Here is a 22,856-nt window from a genome sequence, read left to right on the forward strand (position 1 = left end):
TTTATTCCAAAGGGCTTTTTTATAGAATACCAAGGGACGAGGCAAAAGACCTTCCCCTTTTGAGATCAAAGCACACGTACAGGCAAGCACAGACCCTTCAAAACACCTAGTAACCATGCTCATGGCCAAATCATCCCATTATGCAGCGCTGCTGAGTAAAGCAAGCTCAGATTCTTGGACCTTGAGTAAGGTCTCATTGGGAAGCCTCTGTGGGTCTCCATGGTAAACAGTAATGCTGAAGAAGTGTTTTGTTTTCCTTTCTCTCTGGTATGTAGTAGTGTCCCCTCCGTTCCCCCCTCCATGATCTGTGAGCAACACATTGGAAGACCTTCAGTGGAAGTCTGAAACCTCAAACAATACTAACTCCTATTTGTACCAGGGTTTCCTCTACTGTAGCTTTGATATCTATAAATATAGTGATATTTTATTTGTACTGAAATGTGATTTGTATGTTAATAAAGTTGCCCGGGGATCAGAGCTATTAGCAAGCCATAGCAAAAGCTGGGAGGTGGTGGTGCACTCCTTTATTCTAGCACTTGGTAGGCAGAGCTAGGCAGATCTCTGTGTGTTCAAGGATACAGCCAGCATTGGAGACACATGCCATTAATCTCAATACCAACCATAGAAGACCTGGAGGTCTGAACAGACAGGCAGTGACTAGGAGGTCATGTGGTTGGGTTTACAACCAATGAGAAGGCAGAACAGAAACTCTATAAAAAAAAAAAAAGACAGACACAGGAAGTAGCTCTCTTTCGGAGAGGTACAGCGACAGTGAAGGGTAAGGTTTTGAGCTCTTAGCTATTGCTCTGACCTCTTGGCTTTCATCTCTGCATTGGCTCTGTGTTTCTTATTTAATAAGATGGTTGGTTACATCTACATATAAATATCTGACAAACTTTAACTCATAAACCAGGGTAATAAATTAACAAAAATGATAAAACATTGATTATAATAATATATTCCAGGAAGTTATGTGGATGTGGTCTCTCTCATAATACTTCCTTAATGCAATTACCCTTCTTATAATGATGTGAATGGATACAGTGCACACATGCACGATGAAATGACATGAGGTGAATGGCACAGACTTTGTGATATAGTGTTAGGCTATTATTACATAAGGGTTACTTGACCAAAAGCATGTGATACCACAATAATTTGTCTTATAACCAAGGCAGCTACTAAGGACTGAGTGGGAAGGCTGTATACATGGTGTGGAGCTGGTAGACAAGGGGGTGCCTCACATTTTGGGTGGGATGGAACAGGGCAGTATGATATTTCATCATGCTTCTCATAACAATGAGAAATTTAGAATTATTTTGGAGTCTAAGACATAAAAACACAGACAAGGGACACTTGTATATATTCAGGAGTAGAATTGCTAGGCTGCATGGTAATTCTAGGCTTACATTTTTGACTATTTTTCATAATCCTCCACCACTTTATATTTCCAAAAGGAATGTCTGAGGTTTCCAGTTTCTCCAAATGCTCACCAGAGATACTATGTCTCTCCTTTTTTGAAGCAGCTATAGCATAATTCTGTCTTCTTGACTCATGTTGGGGCCTTTCTATGCATTTGTTGGTCATTTATGTATCTTCTTGGAGAAAGGTCTATTCTGATTTTTATCCCATTTTTAAGTTGAATTCTTGTTGAGTTCATTTTACTGTTGTGTCATAAGAATTTGAAAAATAAATCCAGGACAACAGATCTCTACATGATACATGATTTGTGAATATTTTCTCATGTTCTGTGGACTGTCTTTTCATTTTCATGGTAATGTCCTCACAAACACAAAGAAATTTTTTTGAGGATCAATCAGTCTTGTTCATTACTTGTGATTTTGATGCTATATTTAAGAAAACAATTCTTAGTTCACGGTTATAAATACTTATAGCTGATACTTTTCCTAATAATTTCATAGTTCAGTCCATAAGTTAGTTCTTTGGCACATTCTGGACAGTTATCCACATAGTGTAAGGTATGACTACACATTTGTTCCTTCCCATGTGAATACTTAGTTATCCCATTTGTTGAAAAAAAGTACTCTTTTCTAAAGACTTGTATTGATGAACTGGTTCGGATAGCCAGTTAATTGTGGTTGTACTTATTTGTTTCTGTAATTAAGAAGCATTTGTATTAACTGTATAATGGAAGCAAGACTTAAATCCATGTGGGTCTGCTCTTAGAAATGCAATCATATTTTGTTTCAATCCTGCCACTTCAAAATGGCATAAAATATTTATCAGCTTTCTATTTTTGTGTTGGGAGGATAAGCTAGAATTTTATGCTGCTTTTATAAATTAAATATTGTGTGAATTCATGGCACGAAGTTATGGTGCTTGATTTGGATAATTCAAAAGTGGGGAATGAAACCTCAGGCTGCAACCGTTTTTCCTTCCTAGTGACCAGTTTTATTAATAAATTGTGACCTTTATTCTTTTTTTTTTTTTTTTTTTTTTTGGTTTTTTGAGACAGGGTTTCTCTGTGTAGCTTTGCGCCTTTCCTGGGACTCACTTGGTAGCCCAGGCTGGCCTCGAACTCACAGAGATCCGCCTGGCTCTGCCTCCCAAGTGCTGGGATTAAAGGCGTGCGCCACCACCGCCCGGCGTGACCTTTATTCTTAAATAACATAGGGTGGCATTTGGGTAACTTTTTGAAAGACACAGAACATAAGCTTGCCGGAGAGACAAGAAATAACTTCTACATATCTGTTGGATCGAGCCTTGTTTATTTAGGAATCTTTATTGTTTGCTCTTTTTATATATTGTTTTCATAAATAAATGAGGATTCCAATTAATTGTTGGAGGCTTGAGAAGGGTATTCTCCCAAAGCCAACAAGGTTGGTTACTCATATGAAAAAATGAGAAAAGAATGCATTCATTTTCTTTCACTGGAAATGTTGCCTGGCTATGGCTGTATAAGATTATGTACAGCCCTGTTTTTGAACTCCTTGGAACTTAAACCACCAACACCGAGGGAGCTATCTTTTGCCTAATTTGAGATTTCCATTTGACTTGTGATTTGAGATTTGAACAGAAGAATCTTCCATAGGAGCTAGAAGGTGTTGTATGTTGTGTTTTCATTAGTACTGGTCAGCTGCTGTGGGGCTAGAAAAGTTGGGAGGAATACTGGAAATGCAAATTGAAAATATTCAGAAACTTAGCAGCAACTTTCCTATCCTTTTCTTCTTCCCAGTAAACTGACCTCAATGATTTTCTCATTTTCTTTGCATCTGCCACATATCCTCCGAATCCTTTTCTTTGTGATGGTATGGCTTTCTGTGGTAGGAATTTCTTCTTTCTATTTTTTGGGCTTAGTACATTTTCTGTTTATCGGAGATTCAACTCGTTTCACTTTTTTATCTAACTGTAACACACACACACACACACACACACACACACACACACACACACACACACACACACACGCAGCACTGTTCTAATGGGGGCAAGAAACATAAGACTAGTTCCTTAATTTTACTTACTATTTGGTGTGACTTTGGATCGGTACTTCTCGGATTTTTAAATTTGTTCTTTTGCCAAGGGGGGTGGGGGGGTGGAGAAAGACAGATAGAAAAAGGATGGGTTAGCTATCTTGATTGACATTCCCTCCCTTCCATGGGAGACTGAACAGACCAGTACTAAAAAAACAAAAAACAACTCTCTAAAATGCAAATCATTTCATAAATGTAATTGTGTCCTCTCGCTTGCTATCGTTTATAATTTCTTTTCGTTGAGACTGATTACAGTGCATGTTAGAAAAATCTCTCTCCCTCTCCCCCTCTCTCCCTCTCTCTCTCTGTCTCTTGTGTCCGTCCCTCTCTCTCTCTGTCTCTTGTGCCCGTCCCCCTCTCCCCGTTTTGTGCCTTGTGTATACCTGAGATGAGATTTCCCAGACGCTGCAGAACTTTGCAGTTCCGTTTTACAGCTTTAGTCATTTAATAATCAGGGAAAGAGTTGGAAGGGCAACTTTAAGAAACAAAACCCAAGCTCTCGAAGCCATACATTCAGATTGTCAGGGTCTGAACAAACCCCTCTCAGAGGAAGAGAGCAGCAGTGCCCTGGGCTGCTGCCAGGGACTAGACTCCCGCTACAGAGCCCGCGCCTGAAACCCGGAACTCTTGCAGGGAGCGGGGGGGGGGGGGGGGGGGGGGGGGGGCTGAACCAGGACTACAACTCCCGACATGCACGTTGGCGGAAGAGGATTCTACCTCCCCTTGACACCTTTTTCATTCCGGCTTCTTAGAGCCAAGATTGTGGTCTAGGGAATGAGCAGTAGTAACTTATAGAGACTGTACCCTTATGTGGACAGAAGCATTGGGAACATTTCACCTAATGCTCTAACCTCAAGGGGTGTCTAGCTTAGACATCGCGGAACCTCTGTTCCTATCGTCTGTTTCCGGGGGACATAAATTATGGACGGAGGTTGTGGCGCGACAGTTTAATTCTCCGGCGGCAGATTGTGGCGACGAGATGGTTCTGCCGGGGCTCATCAGGAAGCTTGGTAACTGTCTTTGTTGCCCAGGGTCGGAGGATCCCTCGGGTCTGGGCGTGGTGGTGCTAAGTTCCGGTGATGGGGTCACGCGGTCACCGCTCCTAGTCCCTGCTTGCCCAGAACAACCCGCGGACCTTGCTCAAACTGTAATCCTTGCTGTTTCTAGCGCACCTGCGGCCTCCCGAACACTTAATTTCCCCCCGGATTGTCTCCAGAGTAAATCACGCACATTTAGAATAAGTTATGGGTGGGTTGTCTTCAGAATTGGGAGATAAAATTACTTTGTGCCAACTTCTCTGACAGGCCATCAGCTGGTGGAGATCAGGGAACGCGCCCTCAAAAGTATCCTGTGCAAGATCGAGCACAATTTGATCTGCTATGCTGACCTGATTCAGGAAAGGTTGCTTTTTCTCCATTTGCTCGAATGGTTCAATTTCCCATCCGTCCCAATGAAAGAGGAGGTTCTGAACTTGTTAAGCAGATTGGTTAAGGTAACGTTTTGGAGTAAAGCAACCAGGGTCAAAATTAAATGTAGCATTTATTGAAAGACATACATGAGAGTTCAAATAACTTTGAAGACAACCAGAGGTGTTGAATTTTAATTCACCTGGATATATACTGTTGGTCATTTGTTGTAATAGCCCAATCTCACATTGTGCTGTACCCTGAAGTAGAACTACTAAGTTCTTGTATCTTCTATTTCTGATTATTTGCTGCCTGTTTTTTTTTAAATTTTTTTCTGATGTTTAATGTTTAATTTAGACATTTCAGTATTAAAAGAAACACATTTAAATAGTTTAATTAACATTGCATATAATGCGATTCAATTAAAAACAATGGTTTCTGTTCCTGTACCTTCTTTAAAGAGTAATTTAGTTGTCAAGACCAATGTCAAAATGTCAGTATAAGTTCAGTTTTTTTATACCTTTAAATCATTGTCCTCATGGAGGAATTCTAATGACTTTGGCATCTTGATTTACAGTAGGGATAGGATAAAGTGTCAGTAGAGAAAAGTAACTTACTTTATGTATAAAAGAAAGACTTGGAAGTAGAAGAGAGCTTATGAGGCAGGGGCCAACCAGTGGTGTGTGTATGTGTGTGTGTGTGTGTGTGTGTGTGTGTGTGTTGGTGAGACAAAGTACAATGATGAATATGTATAAAAGTGTCATAATAATGAAACCCATTTTCTAAGGTGACCATATCAACAATACAACATTTAAAAATAAAAGAGGAATTGGTAGTGTGTATTTTTAGTGCTCAGAGTCCTGGCTTCTTTCTCTTAAGATGACTCTCAAGTTTGTCTCTTTTACTTTATGTTTGATTCATGGAAGTTGTTTACTCTAGAGCACAGCAGTACAGAATTTGTTTTTCAAAACACGGAATGTTTGATTTACCAAAATAACTATGTTTTGATTGTGGTAAAATGAAGTTTAGAACATTTCCGTGTTCACGGCTATTCTTAAGACTTTTTCTTTTACTATAGTATCCCCCAGCGGTCCAACACTTGATTGACCTTGGTGCAGTGGAGTTCTTATCTAAGCTCCGTCCACATGTGGAGCCAGCAATACAGGCTGAGATTGATGGCATTCTTGATGGACTTTTTGTTCTTCCTTCAGAAGTTCCTGTACTGTGTTCTGCCACTTACCAAACTGATCAAATCGGTAACTTTTTTTTTTCTGTATTCAATGTTGTTAAATATTTTTGCTGTGTATTTTCTTTAAAATCTTTATTACATTTGTGTAATAAAATTTGTGTATGTATAGCCGGGCGGTGGTGGTGCACGCCTTTAATCCCAGCACTCGGGAGGCAGAGGCAGGCGGATCTCTGTGAGTTCGAGGCCAGCCTGGTCTCCAAAGCGAGTTCCAGGAAAGGCGCAAAGCTACACAAAGAAACCCTGTCTCGAAAAACCAAAAAAAAAAAAAAAAAAAAAAATTTGTGTATGTATGTGTGTGTGTATATCTATGTGAACAGTCATTTTTTTCTTGTTTTGGAAGATACAATATTCAGAGAACAAACTAGATTGCTTTTTTTGTTTGTTTTAATAATTATTGAAAGATTGAGAGAAAATAATATGATTTAAAATAAATAATTTTTATTTTATCAGGTGAATTGATAACACAGTAATTAATATATTTTCTTTTCAGAATTGTCACAACAACCCGAAGTTCTAACAGGATATTTCTCCCAAGACAAAAGTAGTTTCCAGCAGATGGAAGTGCCACCAGGGCCAGTAGGTATGTATATGTAGGGAGGTTTTTGACTGGTAAATAAGAGGATCAATGGACTCTTCTTCCTTGCTCTGAAGATATGTTGTGGTCAAACTGGAAAACTCTAGCACAAAATTTAATGTTTCATTTGCATTGTACTAGCTTTTGAGTCTGTGTGGTCAGATTTTATGCTTCAGTAACTGTATTCGAGCCACTGTAGGCAGGTGATGGTACTGTCACTAGGAGTTAGTGTAGCACGAATTCTAATTGGTCTTAATAAAAACCCAGAGCCAAATACTGGGGCAAATGCTGAAAAATCAGAAAAGCAGAGCAGCCAGCTACTAGTTCTTACCTCCATGAAATCCTCAGCCAGAAGGGCACTCAGCTCCTGTCTCCTCCCGCCTTATATTCCTCTCTCCACCCAGCCATATCACTTCCTGTCTCTACCTCCCTAGTGCTGGGATCAAAGGTGTGGGCCACCACTACCTGGCCTCTATGGGTCACAAGTGGCTAGCTTTGCCCCTGATCTGAGGCACACTTTATTTGTTAGAGCATACACAAATATCACAAGTTAGTGCTTGTTGAACACAGGTTCTTGTCAGGTTTGTGCCGTGAATGGTACGTGGGTGGTCTTATTCATTCTCCAGCTTATGAAATGGTAACAACAAATCAGTTGTTCTGCTTGGAGACTTGTGGTCAGCGTAGCTTCCTTGTCATCACTATTTGTCTAGCAGCCAGTTGACATAAGATTAGAGCATTGTGGTTTAGTGTTCTCTCTTCCAGGTCTCTGTGTGTGGTTGTCCTATGTCTGGTTTCTGCTCTTGTACTTCTGTTGTAGAGACCTTCCTGATGATTCTCTGTGGTGACTTAACATTAATTTGTTTTCTATTGCTGTGATAAAACCATGACCAAAAGCAACTTGGGAGGAAAAGGTTAATTTCATCTTACAGCTTATAGATATTATGTGCACACTGTCATGTTTGATGTTTGTTGTTCCTCTAACAGGAAACTCGACTGTGAAGTGGCTGAAGTTTTCTGTATTTCCTTGGCTACCCCTGACCACAACAGATAGACATGTTCTCTCCTCCAATGAAAGGTACAGTTCTGCCGGGCGGTGGTGGCGCACGCCTTTAATCCCAGCACTCGGGAGGCAGAGCCAGGCGGATCTCTGTGAGTTCAAGGCCAGCCTGGGCTGCAGAGCGAGATCCAGGAAAGGCACAAAGCTACACAGAGAAACCCTGTCTTGAAAAACCAAAAAAAAAAAAAAAAAAAAAAGAAAGGTACAGTTCTGATGTAGTGCAGGTCTTTTTGATTCTTTGTAGCCATAAAAATCTGATAGTTAGCACCATTGGTTTTCATCTGGAAATGGTCACAAGTGTTTAAAAGAGGTACAATTTTCAGTATTTCAAAAAAGAAAGACAGAAAATTATTGTACGTCTATATCTTTGAGCAGTTTACCTGTCCATTTTTTTCCCCATATGGGGTGTCTGTAGTCTAGGCTGGCCTCAGACTCACTACTTGTCATCAAGGATGACCTGGACGTACTGGCTCCTCCCTGTACTTTGCTCCTCTCCTGCGCTGTGGTGATAAACATGCACTGTACATCTGGCTTACCCAGTTTCTATTTGTGGTTGGAATCTTACATACTCTTTCATGACATGCAATCTCTTATTGTGTAGATTGATTGCCCATTTCCTGTGTCCTTCATGAAGAACAATGGAAAAATTAAACATAAGTAATCTTTTTGGTAGAATATATTTTAAAATGTGGGCTCCATTAGGAGAAAAACTTACCACTGTTGAGAAGGTTGGACATAACTGTGTTGATCTTCTCTAGTGTGTACTGATTTTATTACTTTCAGAAGTAGAGGGCTGATATATAAAAGTTTGCAGAGCTTTGTTTGGTTTATTTTAGGGCTGATCATATTGGAAAGCACTTTTAATACAAGTACTCTTTAGAAATAGACAAGTAGATCTTGGTAAGTTTGAGGCCAGCCAGGGCACCATATTGAGACCCAATCTTAAATATTAAAAATTGAGAAAGTTTTATTTGTATTTTTAATTATATGTGTCTGAGTGTGGGTTTGTGCATGTGTGAGTGCATGTGCCAGAGAAGTCCAGAAGAGGTCATCCAGTCCCCTGGAGCTGGAGTTACAGGTGGTTGTGAACTGAGTAATGTGGGTGCTGGGAACTGAATGTGGGTCCTCTGCAGGAGCAGCATGTGCTCTTGACTACTGACTTGTCTCTCCAGTCCCAGAGAGTGTTTTTATTATCCATATTCACTTGGTACAATTTCATACAACTCACAATAAATGAGTTGCTTGCCTCTTTTGATAAGGTGTGAATTTAGGTGAAAAATCAAATTTGAAAGAGTTAAGGCAAGATACAGATGATTTCTGATAATGCTCCCATCATTTTCTTAGGGCAAAATATTGAAGAGGTAGTGCCCACCTTAAAAAGGGTTGGGGATGCTTTATTAGTTGTGAGTCAGTACCTAAGGAAGAGGTGGACTGACTCCAGCTGAGTTCTTGAGGTGGATTGTATACAATTGCTGCTCTTCAGGTAGATAGAAACTGAGGGGTGTGAGATAAGATGCCTAGAATAGGGAAGATGACTAAATAATCGAATTCCATGAAATTACCACTATACAGGCTGTTATTTTTTCTTTTAATTAGAAAGTTGTGTTTGACCACACCAGTCCCATTTGGTAGAACTGTGATAGTCTTCACACTCAGGGGTTAATGTGATGTAGCTCCTGTTCCTGAGTGTGCTCTGGTGGAGAATCAAAGCCAGTGAGCACTCTCACCACATCACAAAGTGCAGGTATATGGAAGAAGCTCCTCCTCAGAGTTCACTGCGGAAAGATGGAGAATGCATGCCCGGGAAAAGTGCTGCTGCTGCTAGGCATAAGGTGTACTGGAGACATGCCATTAGTTGACATGGGCAGGCATAGGTGGACTCTTTCTGATGTCTAACTCTGTTGTCTTTAGCTCTCTGAGAAGTAGTAACCACACCCTGATCTGGAACACATGTGAGCTTCTGAAGGACGTGATCATGCAAGACTTTCCTGCTGAGATTTTCCTTCAGAGACCAAGGATTGTTCAGGTAAGTATCTGTAATTGCTTTAGGTTTTAAAACAGTACAATTTATCTCACTACATACTAGCAAATTGCATGGCAGAGTAATAGTCTTTAGGAAGAAAACTTGTATTAATATATTGAAAAAAATGAAGCACTGAGTTATTTAAACTGCTTTCTCTCTAATTTATCTGGATAGTTATAGTTCTTTTAGTGGACAGTAGTTTGTTGTTCTACCAAGTTTGTCTATTTTCAAATTGTCATTTTTAGATTATCTTCTTTTTTAAATTTGAAGTCTTAAATTTCTTGTTGTGTGTGTTGACACGAATATCAAAGTGTGCAAGTGGAGGTCAGAAGACAGCTTTGTAGAGTTGATTCTCTGCTTCAACCTTGCTGCAGGTTCTGGCCATCAAGTTTAGGTCACCAGGTTGCATGATAAATGCCTTTACCCACTGAGTCATCTCACCAGACCAATTTATGGGTAATCTAAGGGAGAGAATAACCTTTGGAAGTTAGGGGTAGGCAGCAGTAACCTTTGAGTATCTTATGCTTAGGGCATAATGCTGGAGAAGTATGTTATCAATGAGCAGTATTGATTCGCGCTTTCCCTTTGTGCAGTCTGTTGCTTCTCCAGTAGATAGAGATTCAGGTGGGCATCGTGACATATCCATAGCATCTGGTAATACCTGAGCTCTCAGTCCTTACTCACGCTGAGTGGACCTCAGTGACTAGCACTGTGGGCACCTTCCATCAGAGATGGCAAATGCAAACAAAAGAAACAGCTGTTCATGACCAAAGCCTAAAATGCACACAAATGTGTGAGGTGCAAAGGACTTGCTGTGATTCTGTGTGCTTCGTAGTGCAAGGGGACTTTCCTTCTCCCAGATGGGGTGTTCTACAGATATTAGAAATAGGAAACACTACTTTAGTCACTCTTTTTATTACTTTCATTTCTTTATTTTTTATTTTATGTGTATAAGTGTTTTATCTGTGTGTCTTCACACCACTCGTGTGCCTGGTACCCATGGAGGTCAGAAGTGGGCATCAGGTCCCCTGGAACTGGAGTTATGGATGGTTGTGAGCCATCATATGGGTGCTGGAAATTGAACCTAGGTTCTCTGCAAGAGCAACAAGTACTCTTAACTGGTGAGCCATCTCACCAGCCCTAGTCAGCTTTTGCAAATTGTTGAGGTGAGGCCTAGCTATGTTGCCCGGGCTGGCCTCAGACTCACGGGCTCAGGTGTCCTGGCCTCTGAGCAGCTGGTACTGCAGCAGGCATGTGGCACACCTTGACCTGTGGAGTTGATTCCCTCCTTTTACTTGTTGTGAATTCTGGGCATCACACTCAGGGTGTCAGGCTTGTGTGGCAAGAGTTTTGACCCTCTGGCCCTAGTTTCTTATTTTATCAAAATTTGCAACCTTAATTCTTCTTTGACTATTCACCTTTCCTAACTTAAGTGCCACATCCTTTTTTCTTTTTGCATGTAGTTCTAAAAACATTAATTAAAAACAAAACAAAACAAAACAAAAAAACTTAGATCCTGTTATATGTGTCCTGGAACTTGCTGTGCAGATCAGACTGCTGCCTTAAAGCTGTGATGATCCTCCTGCCTCTACCTAACAAGTGCTAGAATCCTGGACCTGCCCACCAAGCCTGGCTACGTCGTTCTTTGGAGTTAAGCTGTCTGTGACTGTCTGTGACTCTCCCATCTCAGGGTCTTTTGTGTCTGGTGAAGCTGGCCTTTGCAGGAGATGGGAAGCATCGCGTGGCGTTACAGTCGGTATCCTGTTTGCAGCAGCTGTGCACGTGTTTAAGAAACAGACTCAACTTTTACCGAGACCCCAACCTTTTCTCAAATAAACAAGGTACTTGGCTTATCTGTTCACCAGATAGTGATATTCTTTATCTTCTTCTGCACTTGAACTGTTCACTGCACCTGAAAGTTTACTGTGTATGCATTTCACAGTACAAATTCCCACTCCTAAAATGTTATCGGATCCTGGAACAGAAGCTAGGCAAGTAACAGAACCACCACCAGCCCCCCCCCCCCTTTTTTTTTAAGTAAAGCAAAGTTGGAGTTGCTACGAGAAAGACTTTCACAAAGATTTAGGTGTGGGCACTAAGAAAGAAAGAGACACACTGAAGGACAGTTGTAGCAGGAATCTTAAAAGTTCTTATTAATAAAATAATAAGCACACCTCCAAAGGTTGGTGCTAGCTTAAAGAGATTTGATTTAAGGGTCTTAACAATGGCTACATATGTGATGTTGGTGGCTTTTGAAGATAAATTGCTCAAAGGACTTGATAAAATATCAGGTAAAATGTTTTAGTATACTTATTTTTATCCAAAGAACTTCTCTTTCCTAGATGAGTTTATAAGGTGCATTGTATGGGTTTACAGGCTCATAAAATAGGTCAGGAAAGGTCAATGGAATTCTAACGACAGGAAGTCAAGTCATTCATGGTTCATAACTTTCTGAGAAAATTATATACGAATATATATTCCTTTGCAGATGGTTTAAAATTATTCTTCAAAGATTAATTTTTATTCTTTTTAATAATATGTAGTTTTATGTCTCTGTGTGACTATTTGCACATAAGTACAGGTACCTGAGGAAGCCATAGATTTGGATCCCTTGGAGCTGGAGTTATAGATACATGTGATGCATCCGATGTGGGTATTGGGAACCAAACCTGGGTCCTGAGGAAGAGCAGCAAGTGTTCTTTACTGCTGCACTGTCCGTCCTGTATTCTGGCTGCCCTCACGCCACGTCTCCTTCCCTTTTCTGTCATGTTTCCCCTCTGAGCCTTCTGGCTTTTCATCTTAAGGTTGGCTTAGCAGAAGTCCCATTTTCTGAAGCTTCTTTGTGGTGACTTTTCTTCCTTAGACATTTGCAGGTGCTTTTCGGTTTAGTTCCAGATTCTCTGTCCTTATGGTCCTGGGGATTAGGATTCGGACTGTGACAATTCATGTGGGACTTAGGGAATTTTAATACAAGGTATATATTGTGTTAACAAATTGTTTTGTTTGAAAAACACTGATTTGTATTTTATCAAAACCCTGTTTGTGTTTTTTGAGTTGTAGCATCTGTAGATGTGCTGGCAGCCACAGGCTTTTCATAGGAAAAGTGCCACTTAGTGGGCAGGTGGGGTACAGGCTGGCCTAAGCGGAATGACCTCTACAACCTGATTGCTGTGAGCCTACACACTGTGCCTTGAAAGCCAAATACGAAACTCCAGTCATTTGTTACCCTGCTTTACAGTCTTCTTTACTTGGGAACTTCACTTATCCTCTGCTACTTGAGTATTTGTACTTAACGTTGCAATTACTATAGTTTTAAAGGCTGTGGGCTCTCGCTATATTCATGGGATATGGCTTTCTGTGAATGACCCCAGAGAGCTGGACCCCCCATACTTTATTAGAGAAAGAGTTCTAGTATTAACTGAAGATCAGCTATCTATTCATATATGCTTCTGTGTCTCTTCTGGGTAGGTAGCACTGACCGAGCAGCCCAATACTTATAGTCTTGATTTTAGAAAGCTGAGGAAGATAATGAAAACCAGGTTTGTTTCTAACAAGAAGTGCTCTAAGGAAATAAAAACATGATGTGATAGGACAGGATGCCACTTCCTTTAGATAAATAGTTGTCTTCCTCTTGAAGAGTTACAAGAAGAGTATTCCAGGGGAAGTCAGAGCCTGAGGCCAAGAGGATAATGTGCTTGAGCAAGGCAAACATGGCCAGTGAGAGCAGGGTGTCATGAACCAGGTACAAGGAAGTGAGGTGAGATGAGAGAGGTTAAGCATTCATACTTCCTGAAGTACTGTGAGAAGTGCGAGGCGTTAATGTTTTCGCCCTTGTAAATCCATCATCGATCAGTGTATCTGTGTACCTGTCATCTGTTTATTATTATCTATAGCTGTTTGTAAATACATATACATATGTGATATGAAATGCTGTTATGTCTTCTTTCACTATCATGTGTCTTATCTACAGATACATGTGAGTACATGCACATTTATTTATTTATTTGATTTTTTTTTTATTTTGAGGCAGCGTCTTATTCTGTAGCTCTGGTTGTCCTGGAACTTACTCTGTAGATCAGGCTGGCCTTGAACTCACAGAGATCCCCCTGCCTCTGCCTCCTGAGTGCTGGGATTAAAGGTGTGCACTACCATGCTCAACTCACGTGCATTTATAACATAAAATGTAATTATGGCTTTTTTAAAAAAATGTTTTTAATGCTCACAGTTTTACAGCTCTCTGTAGACATTTTTTGTTACCCTGAAGAGAGGCATTAAGTAATAACTCCCTGTTTCTTCTTTCTCTAAACCCCCTGGTAACCTCTAATTTTATTGTGAATTTTGTCTATTCTAAATACACGTGAGATCATACAGAATTTGTCATTTTGTGTCTGGCTTATTTTCTTTGTAATATTTTTAAACTATGTTTTTATTATAACATATATCAGTATTTTATCCCTTCCTATTGCTGAATAATTTTACATTGTATGTATGTGTCCTATTTTGTTTATTCATTCATCTTTTGAGGGACATGTGTGTTGTGTATACCTTGAATTATGTGTCAGCAAACCGTGTCCTACGTGTGTGTGTTTGAGTCTGTTGTGTATGTAGGAATGGAAGATGATATGCTAGGTCTTTCTTTAGCATTGGAAAGTCTATAAGCCCTTCGTGGTAGCTGCATTATTTTACATTTCTATAACACTGCATAAAGCTTTAGCACGTTGTATTTACTCATTTATGCTTGCTCTTGCTCTTCATCATAACGTTTCATAGGTGCCAAGTGGTTTATCACTGTCCTTTTTATTTGAGTCTCCAAACACTAACAGTGGATGACAGACTCCCCAGTGGTTGTCATGTGCTGGTTGTTATTTGTATGTCTTCTTTGGAGAAATGGCTGTTAAAATCCGTGCCTATTTTTCAGTTGGTTCTTTATTATTATTGTGAGTTTTAGGAATTATTAATATGTTCAGAATATTAAACCCTTACTAGATACATATACTTTGCAAATATTTTTCCCACTCTGTTTTTTGTCTTTACTTACGCTTTCTTGTAATATATTTTGGTACATGAAAATTTTAAAATATGATAAAGTTGGTTTATCTATTTTACTTTGTTGTTTGTTTTTGGTTTCAATATCTAAGAATTCATTGCCTTGAGGATTTTCTATTTAGTGTTTATGGCTTTAGCTCATGTTTAGATTGATGTTTCATTTTGTTTAATGTTTGCATGTGGTTCAAGGCAGGGGTGCTTTGAGAGCTTAAAGCTGGGAGGTGTTACCAAGTGTTGTTCTGCTTCACAGTCTTGCTGCCACTACCCAGAGTTTCTTAGTCATGTCAGGAATGTACTGTGTGAGTACTCGCTGGAAAGGTTGAGTTTTTTCATTGAATGTTGTCCTTGCAGAATCATTCTGTCTCTTGTTATTTTTTCTGGAAGCTGTTGGATATAATCTCATTATCAGAAGCCTATTTCTACTAAGGGGTAATTATATTTCTTTATTTCTCCAGATACAATCTCCCAGAATTCTTCTCTGTCTTACTGTCATGAAACAAGAGGTACTTACCATTCCCCACACCCGTCTCCAGGAAGCAGCAGTCCTCGGCCTTCTGTAGTTGGGCGTACAGGCCAGAGGCCCCGAGGAGATGGTCAGGACTGGGATGCAGTGTCTTCCAGGTGACTGGCTCCTGTACCTGTTTGTATTTTAGGAGAAGAGAATCATTCTTTCCTGCCTTCTCTTGATTAATTGCCCTATGTGTAGGCCTGTTTAAACCGCTGTCTTTCATAGTTTCGTTATTGTGATCTGCAGGTTAACAAATGTTACCTTGAAACTGTGTACTCAGAACACATTGATATTCTTTCTCTGACTCTGTGTGTGTGTTACCAAAAACAACATGTTGACAGCATTTTACTTTGATTTGCTATTCTGCATCCAATCTGTATTACCTATTTCTTTCTATTTCCTTAAGAAAAAAGAAATGGTTTTGATCCACTAAGTTATTTCTATCAGTTATACATAGAATATTACTTATTTAAAAAACAAAACAAAACATGGCTTTAAAGCAGTGGTTCTCAACCTGTGGGTCAAGACCCCTTTGACAAACTTCTATCTCAAAAAATATTTTATTACAATTCATAACAGTAACAAAATTATAGTTATGGAATAGCAGTGAAAATAATTTTATGTTTGGGGGGTTCACCACAACATGAGGAACTGTATTAAAGGGGTCACAGCATTAAGAAGGTTGAGAACCACTGCTTTAAATGAATGATACATTTAAAAATTTGTGTGTATGTGTGTGTTGCCGGGGGGAGTTGGGATAGGGGCTAGCATGTCCTGCAATATGTGTGGAGATCAGAGGACAACTTTGGATTTGATTCTCTTCTTAATCTTTACATATGTTTTTGGGGTTAACTCAGATCATCAGGCTTTCATGGTTAAGTGTTTTTATCCACTAAGCTGTCTCTCCATCCCTGACATATTTTTTAAATGGTATTTTTATACACATTTCTGTAAGCCTAATCATAATTTAAAATCCTGTATATTTGGAAAGGAACGTTTAGAAAATATTGTTTAAATGGGGACTCTTTCAAGGGGCATCATTTTTCTGTGTGAATGCAGATTTTTCATAATTTTTCTTGAAGGGATGGCATTGGATTTCTGTTAGCTTATAGTAGGCATAAATTTTGTAACAGTAGCCTTTTCTTGAATATAGTCCTAAGCAATGTTCAGTGAGGTAGCCTGTGTCTTGGCTTGGTTGTTGCTGCTGCTGCCTAACAAGCTCACACAGATTCAGGTGCCTATGAGTGTGATGTTAGTACCACATGGTTTACATTCCTGACCTCTTAGTCCCCTTCAGACAGTTTTGTAATAGGATAGGCATTGTTATTATTGACATACAGAAAAGCCTGCATTTTCAACAGGTTGAAACCGTGGCACTTGTAAGGGGTAGTGTTGTGGCTGCGTGTGCTAAGAGCGCATCGTGCTCGTCGGTGCTTGGCTGATAACTTGCAGGTTTTCTTTTTCCTGCTGTAAGGCATGCATTACTGCTTGGTTCTTCGTGTGTACAGCTCCCTCACAGGGTCTGTCAGACATTGAGAGAAACTTGGGTGGTTTACTTCCATGTTTTGGGATGCTTGGGATCTTGAAGCTAAGAAGTAAGGAAATAGGCATAAAATCTGGGCAGTTTTAAATGTCCTAATAGCATATATCAATGATTCAGCTGTAGTTGTGGATGACAGAAGTCAGAATTTTGAGGACCCAATGTAAGAATTTTTTTAATGAAGAAACCTTTTCAAAATCATTATACGATGTTGAACACACCAGTAAAGTGACCTGTTCCCTGTGCTGTCTTTGAGGCCATTCTCAAGCTGCTCTCATTGGCTTCCTTAGAACCATGGCTGAAAATCACAGAAGCCCTTGGCAACTTTATAAACTGGTTCTATCCTTATGACTGACTCCCATCAATGCTTTCCTGTAAACCTACTTGTTTTGTTTTAGAAGTGAGTGGGCTATTGCTGCTCATGTTTGCTGCTATGGGAATGCTGGTATTTCAGAATCATTAATATGAAAAGCAAGGTATAAGTAAATGTATTTTTTGCTTCATGTTCAAGTTTTCTTTTGTGGTGTTGCAGTTCTTAGTCTAGTACATGATAGGTAAGTGCTATGTCACTGAGCTGTATCCCAGACTCCTTCGTGTGTCATCTAGGCTCTCTATATGGAATTTAGTCTAATTTGTCAGAATTCTTACAAGAGTCAGTGTGGTTGTGAGTGGTGTGAGTTCTACCATGCAGCAGGTAACAGCAAGTCTGCTGGAGGGTTGCTTCCTTACTCAAGGTCTGACTTTGTTTACTTTCCAGTGGAAGTAGTAGTCATGCTCATGTGAACTCTAGGATATCTGTGCGTTCTCCTTTGGATGCGGCACACGTAGATCTGCCGGAGCTGGAAACAGAGGATGCCCTGGAGCTGCAGTTCCAGCAGCTTAGTCTTCCTCAGTTCTGCATCTCCATCCTGGAGGCAGCAGTTCCTCTGCTGAGAACAGGTTAGCTGTGTCTGAAACCCGGTCCTACAGTTTGTGTTTATGTGTCTCCTGCAGCTGACTGGCTCTTTCTCTTTCCTGTTACAGTTTTTAGTATCTATTTTTACTTACCTTTCCCAAGAAATTAATAAGCCCCTCCCCTTCTTTACTTTACTAAATGTGAGTGCCATGCTGATACTCAAATAGAATATTCTCTTCTATTCATAGGTTTTTATTGTCATGGGCTTCTTCTGTATTTTAAATATGAACACTAACTATAAGATTTATGTGAAAAAAGTTAAGAAAGATAATTACGACAAGCAAAAAAAATTCGCTGTTGTTCTTTAGTCACTGTTTGAGTTACTCTACTTAACATTCTTGTCTTTTAAAGAAAGATTTATTTATATTTATGTGTGTGAGTGTCGGTGGTTAGTGCCCATGGAGGTTACTCTACTTAACATTCTTGTCTTTTAAAGAAAGATTTATTTATATTTATGTGTGTGAGTGTCGGTGGTTAGTGCCCATGGAGACTAGAAAAGGGCATCAGATCCTCTTGAATGAGTAACAGGGTTATGAATCATCATGTGGGTGCTGGGAACCAAACCTGGGTCCTTTTTTAAGAGCAGTAAGTGCTCCTAACTACTGAACCATCTCTCTAGCCACATTTATATCTTATAAGCCAGGAAATGGTAACCAAACCCCTTAACTGGATTCCTAACCTTTATAACAATATATTTTACTGTAAAGAAACCCACAAATATTCTGGGTCACGTGTTACTCATATGTACTAAGTGTGCTTTACTAAAGAGCAGTAACAACAGTGAAAAAATGGCTGATTTCTACCAGAGTTTATTAGTGAGGCCTGTGTTGAGTCCCGGCCTGCTCTGTCATTGATTTCATGAGCATTTCATCCTGTGTTTGTCAACAACCCACTTTCTCCTTCAGCAGTGGTAGGTAGTGTTTTGTCCTCACGTTCTCAAACGAGGAAACGAGGGTTTAAAGTGATTTTCAGGCTGACCTAATGTCAGATGGCCAACAACAGACAGAGGCTTTTCAACATTTTGCAGTGTAAACAAGGAGTGGAAGCAGTAATGATTTTTATTATGTGAGTCTATATGTTCCTCCTCAGTATTGGAAATTGAACCAGGTTTTTATGTTTTCTAGGCAAGCACTCACCCCTAAACCTCCACATTTAGTAGTTGATGAACTTGTCAAGATATAAATATAAGCGACTTTTGCCCTTGTTAGTTTAATCATCAAAAAAAAAAAAAAATCCCGTATTACTAGTTAAAGTTTTAAGGTTTCTTTTGTTTTGTTTTTTCCTGCTTGGAGGTGATGGAGAGGAAAGTAGAACGAAGGTGTAAATTTGGGAAACATTTGTGCCTTGGAGAGCCCTGTCCCCTGCCTTGCCAGAGTAGAGACTGTGGCTTCCAGGAGTGCGAGTGCACGCTTTTCACGAGCTGACAGTGTTCTGTGATGGAAGAGTTGAACTTTGACATCATCAAGTGGTTTTGTTTATTTGTCTGGGAGAGTGGGAAGAACAGTTTTAGACCTAATGGTTTTCCATTTAACCTTTCTTTAATTTGCTGTAAAAAGTCAGATTGATAATTATAAAGCTATATCTTGCACATAAAAATTTCCAAATGTTCCCTTGCCCTTTTGCAGTAAATTATTGCATAATTTGTAATTGTTCAGTATTGTAAGAGGTGCAGAGCGAGCTTGCTCCAGCTGCTAATGAAAAAATGAATGCATATCTCTGTGATTCAGGAGTTTGTTTAACTAATAATTCATTAGGAATTAACCTTTAAGATAAAGGATAGGACAGTCTTATTTGAAATTTTGCCTCACTCAGAATTTTGGAAGTGTTTTTGTTTTTGGTCTCAGCAAATAAAGGAGAGTAATGGTTTCTTTTAGGAGAGTGTTGTTTTTGTTCTTTTGAGATGGTCTGGTAATGAGGCCAAGAACAGGTTATGTAACCAAGTACTGGCATTACAGGTGTGTACCACCATGTCTAGTTAGCACAGCATCTTTTGAAGTGTTTGTGGGTAGTTATGTTTTGTTTGTTTTTTACACAGATTCTTAGGTGCCCCAGCCTGGTCTTAAACATACTACATAGCTCAAGATGACTTTGAACTTCTGATCTTCTTGCCTTTACCTCTTGATTAATGGGATCAGAGGTATGCCTTACCATACCTGGTGTAGGCCATGCTGGAAGTAGAATCTAGGGCCTCAAGCAAGCTAGGCAACTTAGCTACATCCTCAGCATTGGATGGTATTCCTATAGTATATGATACAGTGTGGATGAACATGTATTCTTTTAGTTACTGTGGTACAGGATTAGCTTTCTATGTGACACTTATGTGTGAAAATACTCATCTATGACAAAGTTAAAGCTTGTGGTAGTGGACAGAAGTGATTAGAATGCATTCCCTAAATTTGCTTATTTGGTTGTATATAATGTGTAACATGTTTGAAATTGCTTAAATCTATTTCACGGTATTTTTAGTTATTTCTACTCTCAATCCACTTTTCCACTTATGAGCACATTTGATTTGTTGTAGTGAGTTTGTGATGTCCTCATTCATCTTGCTAGCAGTTTTAAAAACATCAAAAATGGGGAAATAGGAATTTGGGAGCATGCCTAGCTAGAGGGTCCAACTGATTATCTGAAAATGGAGTGACTTTCTTTTCCCTTGCTTTTCTCCTGTCTCTATGTCTAGGCAGCAGAGAAATGATCATAAGAGTTCTGGAACTGCTTGCAGAGAACATGATGCTCATTGGACAAGCAATTTCACCCGAAATCTGGGATGATAGCAGCCTCTTTGCTATAGATGTGGTGAGAATCATCTTCTTCTTTAGGGTATAGACTTTTCTGGCAAAATACATGATAGGCTCATTTTTATGCATCTCTAAATGAATCTTTTCCTCATTGGTTTGTTTTACATTAATAGGAACAAATTGTGCAGAACAATAAGAGGCCACTTGGGTATGATGGGTGTCACACCATCCTTTCTTTTCTATAGCATAACTATGGTATCTAATGTAAAGATTTACCAGTTTGTATTGCTGTTTTCTGATTTTAAATTTTTTTATACTTTTGCTCATAGAAAGTGTTAGTTCATAACAAGAGCAAAATAATTAACTTTAGTTGTTATCATACGTAAGATAGTTTGAGAATAGCAACATTGCTGTCATGGAACAATTCAGAAAACTCACTGTTTCCCAGCAGTTCTTTCTGACTTAGAGTAAATTTAAACCTTAGGACAAAAAGTTGAAATATTGTATCTTACTACTTGAAAGAATTCTTTTTTTCCTTATAATTTTAAGAAAAAATTATATTAGCTCAGTTTATTTTCAAAAAAGGTAAAAATGTAACTCTGGAGCCCCTGGCGGTGGGACCAGGACTTATCCTGGTGCGTGGAATGACTTTTTGGAACACATTTCCTAGGATGGGATAACATGCTCAGCCATGGAACAGCAGGGAGGGCCTTGGTCCTGCCTCAGCTTAGTGTGCCTGACTATTAACTCCCCAAGGGAGGCCTTACCCTCTCTGAGGAGTGGATGTGGGGGGAGTGGGGGAGGTGGGGAGTGGTGGGATAAGGGGAAGGAGGGGGAACTGGAGTTGTTATATAAAATGAAAAAAAAAAACTTTTTTAAAAAAAGAAATACATTTAAAAAATACCAAAAAATGTAACTCAGATTTCTCTCCCTGAAATTTCTTAAATTGATATCATTGCAAGTGAATTTTAAAGAAAAGAGTGTTTGATTTGCCCTAGTGTCTAGAAATACAATAGAATGTTCTGTATTGATCTTGTGACTTTGTTGAACTTGTGGATTCTGAGAAGTTTTTTTCTCTCATTGTTCCAGTTTTGGTAATTTCTTTAGGATTTTCTTTCTATGGAATCGCACTGTTGGTGAATAAACAGTGTTAGGACTGTGTTATCTATGGATAAAAAGCCTCATTTCTGTTTAGTCAATTTAGATATTCTTTAGTTTCTTCTTGTGGGCCCATTGCTCTGGCTGGAACATCGAGTCCAGTCGGAGTGGATGTGCTGAGAGCCTTGTTCCTCATCCTGTGGGTTGTAGTTAGTCTTTAAGGATTAGATACAGTCTGAGTTCTCCAGTTTTGTTAGGTGCTCTTAGGAAGCTGAGAAGAAGTTCTCTATATTCCTTAATTTGAGTTTTTTGAATAGATGTTGGATTTTAAACTAGCTTTTTCAGTGCCTTATAGAGATGATCATTTTTTTAAAATAGAAGTTATTTGTTTTTCTGTTTATTTTTATATTTGAGTCATGGCCTTGCTAGATATTTCAGGTTGGCCTTGAACTTGATCTTGAAGATTCCTGCTTCAGCCTCCCTAGTGCTGAGGCTATAGGTATGCATCCCCATGCTTGGCTGGATATTACACTGTGTGTCTTGATTTTAAAGCGTTTGTCCTTGTAGAATGACAGTCTGTGCTAACAAGTGGCTAAGCTGTCTGCACAGCGGTCTCTCCTCATTGAGGCCTATTTAAAGTTTGCTAGAAAGGGTCTGAACAGTGGCTTCAAAGTGGAGCACTTTTGTCCTCCAGTGGACGTTTGGCGGTGTCCAGAAGCGCTTTTAGTCGCATAGTTGGAGTGGCATCTAGCAGCTAGAAGCCAAGTCAGCTCTTCATAAGAAACATGTTTTTAGCTGAAGGTATCAATAGTATCAAGAGTGAAGAACTATAGTCTTAGAGTATCCTTACATAGGTCTGGATTCTACTCAGGGTGAGATGTGGCCCCCTAGGGCTCCTATTGGATGTCTGCAGTGATTCCTGATGACTTCTACTGGTTGACGCTCAAATCTTTATTGTCCTGTCTGCACCCTGTGATTTGTTCATGTTAAATCTCAGTGGTTAGATTTGGCCCACATGTATGCAGGTTGCATCTGTAACTCAAGTCACGCATCTCAGCATGGACCAGTGGAACGGTGTTGGCTTGCAGACCTCTTTCTGTGCATTGCTCTCGTGTGTAGTCCTGTCGCCTGCAGTGTCTAACCATCTCAGTTTCCGCACCATCTCCAT

At 39.6% G+C, this 22,856-nt stretch overlaps 1 protein-coding gene across 5 annotated transcripts in view; it reads left to right on the top strand.

Annotated features, from left to right (window-relative positions):
- Positions 1-4,259: 4,259 nt before the first annotated feature.
- The window catches only part of Rttn (rotatin), a 182,290-nt gene continuing 163,693 nt past the window's right edge, over positions 4,260-22,856 (top strand). For 2 of the 5 annotated variants that reach the window (XR_008219327.1, XR_008219328.1), the window contains exons 1-10: positions 4,260-4,504; positions 4,799-4,986; positions 5,979-6,156; positions 6,640-6,729; positions 7,708-7,798; positions 9,692-9,806; positions 11,494-11,644; positions 15,305-15,470; positions 17,655-17,836; positions 20,533-20,648. Coding sequence is in view for 3 of the 5 variants with exons in the window: in XM_052742734.1 (XP_052598694.1) it covers positions 4,474-4,504; positions 4,799-4,986; positions 5,979-6,156; positions 6,640-6,729; positions 7,708-7,798; positions 9,692-9,806; positions 11,494-11,644; positions 15,305-15,470; positions 17,655-17,836; positions 20,533-20,648 (1,308 nt within the window). In the remaining 2 variants the exon portion in view is untranslated. Of the gene's footprint in view, positions 4,505-4,798; positions 4,987-5,978; positions 6,157-6,639; positions 6,730-7,707; positions 7,799-9,691; positions 9,807-11,493; positions 11,645-15,304; positions 15,471-17,654; positions 17,837-20,532; positions 20,649-22,856 lie in introns of those variants that run through there. The other 3 variants (XM_052742734.1, XM_052742737.1, XM_052742736.1) reach the window with 3 other exon arrangements.

This window comes from Peromyscus californicus, unplaced genomic scaffold (assembly GCF_007827085.1).
Source record: "Peromyscus californicus insignis strain IS unplaced genomic scaffold, ASM782708v3 Scaffold_17__1_contigs__length_78620276, whole genome shotgun sequence".
NCBI classification, from domain to species: domain Eukaryota; kingdom Metazoa; phylum Chordata; class Mammalia; order Rodentia; family Cricetidae; genus Peromyscus; species Peromyscus californicus.